Consider the following 7,532-nt stretch of genomic DNA (forward strand, 5'->3'; position numbering starts at 1 on the left):
GACAGAACGTCTGTCTGTCTGTCTGTCTGTCTGTCTGTATGGATAGATGGATATACTGTATCATGAATAGGCTAATAGACCTTTAATCCGAGGATAAATTCAGGTGTCTTATTGGTAGTAGATAGATAGATAGATAGATAGATAGATAGATAGATACCTTTATTATCCCAAGGGGGAAATTCAGTTGTCCCGTTGTAGCACAGCAGTATACAGTTATTTACAAAGTTACAGAGAAGTAGGAAAAGATAGATAAGAGTAAAAAACAAGAGCAGTACAGTACCAATAAAGAGAAGGTGCATCAATAGAGGGGGCAAATTAAATATAAGTATATATACATAAAGTGTCTTACAAAAAAGAGACCAAAGCAGTCAATGCTAGTTAGTGCAACAAGTATCTCACTGTCATTGTTAAACAAGACAAATACTCAGAAACTACCAACACAACCTAATAGTGCAATGTCGAAAAACAGTGCGAAAAAAAAACAACAGAAAACAGCTCAGAGCAGAAGAAACTAGGCAGCGTGTCACCGCAAGACGCACATGAGCACTCTCCCTGGAAGGTCCTTAGAGGTCAAAGTCAGTACAGCAATAGTTCCAACCTAATAGTGCAAAGTAAAAAAAACAGTGCGAAAAAACATCTCAGAGAAGAAGAAACTAGGAAGCATGTCACCGCAAGACGCACATGAGCACTCTCCCTGGAAGGTCCTTAGAGGTCAAAGTCAATACAGCAATAGTTCCGTTAAATAATAGTCTGTTTCATGACTTTCATCATAATAATATAGATGCTGTTTCATAGCAATATAAAACCAATGCATCTCACAATATGTTCATAAAAACCACGCAGCAGCCTGGCTGGTGTTATTATGAAAACATCGAACAGCAGCCTGGCTGGTGTTATTATGAAAACATCGAACAGGTACGTGCAGTGCGCTCGCTCTATCGGTGTGTGTGTGCGTGTGTGTGTGTGTGCGCGCGTGTGCGTGCAGCGAGAGACGTAAAATCATAGCACCCACTCTCGTGCACAATAAGAATAAAAACAAACAAATGTAATATTGGCTATGTATCGGGGATGCATCCTGGTGAAATATCTGGCTTGTGTGTGTGATCCCTTGTCGGTGATCAATCTTGTAGGCGAAAACCACAGCGATATTATGACAGGCGATTTCAAGAAAGTCACTTGTGTAGTGTGAAATAATCTAACGATCTGATGACTTGTCGACCGCGCAATATCGTACAGTGTGTTCGAGCCCTTAGGTGGAGTCTGAAGAGGTGAGTCTTCAGGCCACAGTGGAAGCTAGGGAGATAGATAGATAGATAGATAGATAGATAGATAGATAGATAGATAGATAGATAGATAGATAGATAGACAGATAGATAGATAGATACAGTAGATAGATAGATAGATAGATAGATAGATTGATAGATAGATAGATAGATACCTTTATTATCCCAAGGGGGGAAATCAGTTGCCCAGAGGCAGCACAGCAGTATAAGGTTTTTTACAAAGTTACAGAGAAGTATGAAAAAGATAAAAAAAAAAAAAAACAGAGTACAGTAAGTACAGTAAGAGCAAGGTACAACAAGAAAGGGAACGAATAATATATATATATACATAAAGTGTCCTAAAGCACAACTATCAATATAATACAGTGCCCAAATCAAAGTGACCATAACAGTCAGTTCAGGAGACGATCACTTGGGTTAAGATATACTTTATTGACCAGAATGAAGCAGAAAGCAAGCATCACACAACATGGCATATTGAGCACCCTACTATAGAGACAGCATAGAATCTAAGCCTATATCTAAGCGCATAGTATTGGCAGCCTACCTTAGCTCTACTATAAGACAGCATAGAATCTATAGCCTAAGTTAGCATGGTTTGGCATGGGGTTCTGCCTCGGGCCATGGCTCGCTGAACCCACGATCCTCATGTTACCATGAGCATCGAGGGCATAATCTAATTACAGCGAGCCCTGGCCCGATACCCCCCGAGGGGGATCTAAGGCAGAACCTGAAGGTGGCGCTGGGGTGGTGGCGGGGCAGTGCTATGCAACAAGACTGAGTCCCACCATCTGACTTCCCTAAGAACTATGGGTAAGGGGGGGGGGCAGGACCTAGTGACCCACCCCCCTCCGCGCGCGCGCTCCCTTGGGACCGCCCCCTGAACTCGCTTTGATCCTTACGAATCGTCGCACTATTTCAGGAGACGATCACTTGGGTTAAGATATACTTTATTGACCAGAATGAAGCAGAAAGCAAGCATCACACAACATGGCATATTGAGCACCCTACTATAGAGACAGCATAGAATCTAAGCCTATATCTAAGCGCATAGTATTGGCAGCCTACCTTAGCTCTACTATAAGACAGCATAGAATCTATAGCCTAAGTTAGCATGGTTTGGCATGGGGTTCTGCCTCGGGCCATGGCTCGCTGAACCCACGATCCTCATGTTACCATGAGCATCGAGGGCATAATCTAATTACAGCGAGCCCTGGCCCGATACCCCCCAAAACTACAAACCCCCAAAGCACGCCAAAATCTCAGAATCCCATGCCAGTGCTAGCCAACTGCGAGGAAGGCAGCTCTGCTGTGACTCTAGCGATTAAGTTATTATTACTGCGGGGCAAACTATGAACTGCCTTTCCTGCTAACGCAAAAATAATAATTAAGCATATTAGCATCTGGCAGAGCGAATATTACTAAGGCAAAATACTAAGCAATGATATTGGCAGCTTGCCAAAAACGCTATAAGTACTGCTAAAGCAATTTAATAATTAAGAATGTTAGCAGCTGGCAGACCGAACCAACGGTGAGGAAGGTGGTACTGCTGACTATAACGATATACTGCAATCTGACTGAAGCCATACTAAAACACCCTAGAGAAAAGCGGGAGCAGCAACATGGACGTATATATATATAGACAGCAGAACCAGAAGCAGCGATGAAACCTTTAATTCATATAACTACAACGCCATACAGCTTCACATCCTACCTAACTAACACCCCAGCAACCACCTAGCTTTTGCATGATTGAAATATTAAAGCGTAATATTTATCGTGGCCCGCAACCTATCAGGGGCGCGAGCCCCGAGTAACGCAACAGAAGCAGCAAATAAAACCCTATGGAACAACCCTGCTAATAGTGCCTGCAGCACTATTAACATCAGCAGCAGAAGCGTTAACTGGAACCATTACGCTTCGGTCAGTCCTGTGTTGTGTGTGCTTGATAGCTTGGCGTGCAGGATCTTGAGTTAGCTGAGGGCACCAGAAGTGCTGGTGGTGTGGCTGCTCCGATCCGGAGAGAATGCAGAGTGAAGAGGGGCGGGCCGCAAATCTGGCAGCTCTCTCCGGGGTCGTGTGACGAGGACGTCGGGCAGACGGCCCGGTGTTCAGCATGGACATGAAAGGACAGAAGGGAGTTAGTTCTGCGACTGACACTGGTGTACCTTCCCTGCTTAAACTGCGAGCTGCAATCTTCAGAGGCCATGTGCTAGTCGCATCTTAAGCCTGGCCTTGGTGACCGCATGTGCTTGCCGCAGAAATTACAATCTTAGCTTTAGCTGACCATAACAATGAAACCGCGCCTAAGGACGCTGACTTTTAGGATCACAGAGAAATTTTCGCAGCCCACGGAGCGCTCTGCAGAGTCTGCTGCTGCACATATGAGAATCTCCACGAGATACGTGGAGATTCTTGACCGTCTTGACCTTTAAAGGCAAGCTATGCAAGCCTAGAGAGCGGCTAAAGCCCAACATTCAGTACAAGTAAGACGCTGCCATGTAACTATGGTTGCCTATTATTAGCAAGCTTAGAGAGCGGCTGAACGCTCACAGAATCGAACAAGCGAATGCGTTGCTATTTACCTGCTAGAGTGTGGCTCCTCAGGGCATCTGGCTGAGCCCGAGGGCGCCCGGAGCGCCGCCGCTGAAGCTGCTCCGCGCCCGGGGCACCGCCGCCGAAACTGCTCCGCTCCGCAGGGAATGCGGCGTGTAGAGAGATGGCGCGACGCCTTCACTCTGGCCCTGCTCCCTCAGTCTCGCAGCGAACCAGCATGCGTCATGGAACAGAGGGTCGTTGGGGCAGACATCGGGCGGACAGCCAGGTGTTTCAGCATGGAAATACAGGACGGAAAAGTGAGTTAGTTCTGCTGCAGCGTTTGCTGATGCACACATAAGAAACTCTACAACCCATCTCTTGACTTTTAAAGTCAAACCATACCAAAACGAGGCCCAACCGATATGCGTAAATTCCCCAGCTTAGAGCGACTGCACCCTGACAGAACTTAACAAGCAAATGCGCTGCTATTTACCTGCTAGAGTCTGGCTCCGCCGTGCTTCCAGGGCAGCCGTCGCTGGCGAGAAAACTGGCTCCCGCCGTTGGCGCTAGAACTGGCGTTCCTCCGCGGCGTGACGGCGGTGTCGGTGTGCCGCTCCCCCCGGAAGATGAGCCTGTGCCCTACGTGCCTCCGTCGTGGGCTCGCGGGCCGCCGGGAAGTCAGGAGGCTGGCGGGCCGGCTGTCCCAAGGCAGCAGCGGAAGCAGCTGTGGCCGTCGCAGCGATACCCTCCGTGGTGCCGACCGACTCCCGACTGGACTCCCAGCCACACACAGCACTAGACGAAGCTAGAAACACAACCTTCATGACATGATTAGTGGAACCTGCAGCTAAAGCTGCCATTATAACCTGCTGTCCCAGCCGTGGGCCTGCAGCCGCGCCGGCCTGAAGCTGGAATAATAGACAGGATGAATAGCAACCAGCAAGTATTAGCTTTAGCATGACAGTACTGGAGCCAAGTGCAGCGGCTACGGAAACACCACTAGAACATACGGTGTGCTATGTGACCCAGTACTATAACCTTAGTTTGCAACAAATATTTGAGTTAAACCCCTTTAACTTCTGAAACACTGGTAGCAGCTTAACATGCAGTAGAAACACCCCGCAGCTGCCGTGCGACGCTGCAAAGACGACCTGCCGTAGCTGTCGCTATGCGTCCGCTTTAGCCCGAAGCTGAAAGATAGACCTGATGTTAGGGTTAGGAAACCTGAAAAATAAACACAATGTTAGGTTAGGAACCTGAAGTTAAAACGTAGACCTGGTGTTAGCTGCGCCCTTATAGCCGCCGCAGCGAGACGCTGTTAAGAAAGTGATTTAGCTGGACCTGTGCCGCTTTAGCCTGGAGCTGCCATACTGGAGCATTAATGACAACATGTTAGCAGAAAACACTCAACACCCTGGTAACAGCTTGACATGCAGTAGAAACAATCACTTGCTGGTTTTTATAGCATTTAGTATAGCAGTACCGCTGACAACTTAGAACTTATCAACTAAAAGCCTACGATGCGAGGAAAAGCTACAGCTGATGGATGCTGAAACTGAAAGAGAATGTTTAGCTGGATGGGAGGGAGGGAGGGTGGTCTATCGAGCATTTAGAGTAGACTACGATTCCCTGCATGCACTAGCGAGTTCAACTGGTGACGTCAGGACAGACAGGCACGACTGTGTTAGCGGAAGCAAAACAAGTTCGCACGTAAACTGTATAGCCTGCGGGTTTTCCTCCTCCCAGGAGCTCACACGGAAAACATCCTTAATAGGCTTCTCAAAGAGAGGCGATTACTGTTTTTAATAGTTCCTCCCGCGAGGGCTTCTACGCCACGGTAAATGGCAGCAGCCCTACTATGGTCCAAGAAGCGACAGGAACCATTTAGTAGCTGCTAAGGTATAGCAACTAGCACCTCATAAGCAGCAGCTGTTAAGACGGCCAGACAGTGCAAAAAGAGGAAAACATACACATAACCCGAGGCGAGGCAGAAGCAATATAGGCCCCATACTAACTAGATTAAGCACGCTGCGGGCGAAGCTTGCTACTAGCACGACGCCGAGGCTTGGCATGATAGAGAACTACATTTCCCACACGCAGCGCTTAGTATTTGCTGCCGAACGTCATGCCGTAAATCACCGCTTGACGTGACTCGGCTAGCTCAGGAGCTAGGTGAACTCTGCCGTTTACAGACACCTGCAACCTACAAACTGAATCCTCCTAGCGTGATTCATTACCTGCTACGGGGCTGTGTTTTCACGCGGGCCGCCGCTCTATGCCTTGACATGGCTAGCACATTGATTTACCAGCTAACAGCATCCTTACCGAAATAGCCGGCTAGCAATAGCCACCAGCTAGCTCCTAGCTGACTATACATTAAACCTGTTGTTCCGCGCTAGCCGATACGGCCCGCGGCGCGCCGTTGCAAAGTACTGACATGGTTATCGACAAACCCAACGACTGAAATTACTTTAACTCATGGTAGCCCAGTAAAGGCCCACCAGGGCACGAAATAAGTTAGCATTTAGCCCGTAGCCACAGCCAACTTCTATGATACTGAGTTTACCCTTAGCAACTTTAGCAAGCCTGTAACACCTTTGAAATAGCTTTAGCAACAACTGAAAGTACAGAAATCAGCTAGGCACCAGCAACGATAGCAAGAAATCTGAACCTTGAAACAGCAGTTTAGAATTCAGCGATTACCAGAATAACAATCTCAAACTTCCCATACAACCTGGCCAAGAACACAGCTTCTTAGTTTGGCAGCTAAGTTTACAGTTTACAGTTTACAGTTTAGGCATTTAGCAGACGCTTTTAATCCAAAGCGACTTACAATAAGCAGATACAACATCGCAATAATAAACAAGATAATAGGTCAGTACATTAACAGCAATATAACAATGTAAATGGATATCTATCTAGAGAAAAACACAATATAATCAAGTTCTAAAGAAACCTAACAAACAAATGTTAACTAGCTTCATGTATGGTCATTGAACATACATGAATTGAGCGATAGAAAAATAGCAGAAACAGACAGAAATACTCAGCCAAGTTAGGCACCCTCTCCAAGCGGTGGGCAGCAGCACAGCTACCTGCAAGCTACAAGTGTGGCACTTGTGTGTGTACTGCAGCATGGTAGCAAGCAGCAGTGCTATGCAACAAGCCTGAGTCCCACCATCTGACTTCCCTAAGAACTATGGGTAAGGGGGGGGGCAGGACCTAGTGACCCACCCCCCTCCGCGCGCGCGCTCCCTTGGGACCGCCCCCTGAACTCGCTTTGATCCTTACGAATCGTCGCACTATTTAGTGCAACAAGTATCTCACCATCATGTCAAACACAAGCAGAAATACTATAAAAAGAACTACTAACACAACCTAATAGTGCAGTGTCCAAAGGTCAGAGCGATAAAAACAACTAGCAAAAGAAAAACAAGAAAGTACATAACTACTGATACAGTACATAACTACTGATTTATTGTGTGGTTTGTTGTCCACAGTCTGAGATGTGTATTGCATCAGATGGAGCAGGGAGAGGTGGTGGACCAATCAGAACTAAGGACAATCATGAAATTGGCCATCAGCGTCCTGGATGACGTTTACACTGAAGAGACCAAGTGGGTGTTTGACCTAACACTAACACTAACCCTAACACTAACCCTGACACTAACACTAACACTAACACTAACACTAACACTAACCCTAACCCTA

The 7,532-nt window shown here is 46.9% G+C and overlaps 1 protein-coding gene across 1 annotated transcript in view; it reads left to right on the forward strand.

Moving 5' to 3' along the window:
• Nucleotides 1-822: 822 nt before the first annotated feature.
• Nucleotides 823-7,532, forward strand: part of pde1a (phosphodiesterase 1A, calmodulin-dependent) — a gene marked incomplete at both ends in the record, with an annotated part of 26,236 nt that continues 19,526 nt past the window's right edge. Inside the window, 2 exons of the mRNA XM_080752825.1 lie at nt 823-915; nt 7,344-7,438. Coding sequence (XP_080608951.1) covers nt 823-915; nt 7,344-7,438 — 188 coding nt within the window. The remainder of the gene's footprint in view (nt 916-7,343; nt 7,439-7,532) is intronic.

The sequence above is a fragment of the Nannobrachium achirus genome, assembly GCF_963921795.1.
Source record: "Nannobrachium achirus genome assembly, chromosome: 22".
Taxonomy (NCBI): domain Eukaryota; kingdom Metazoa; phylum Chordata; class Actinopteri; order Myctophiformes; family Myctophidae; genus Nannobrachium; species Nannobrachium achirus.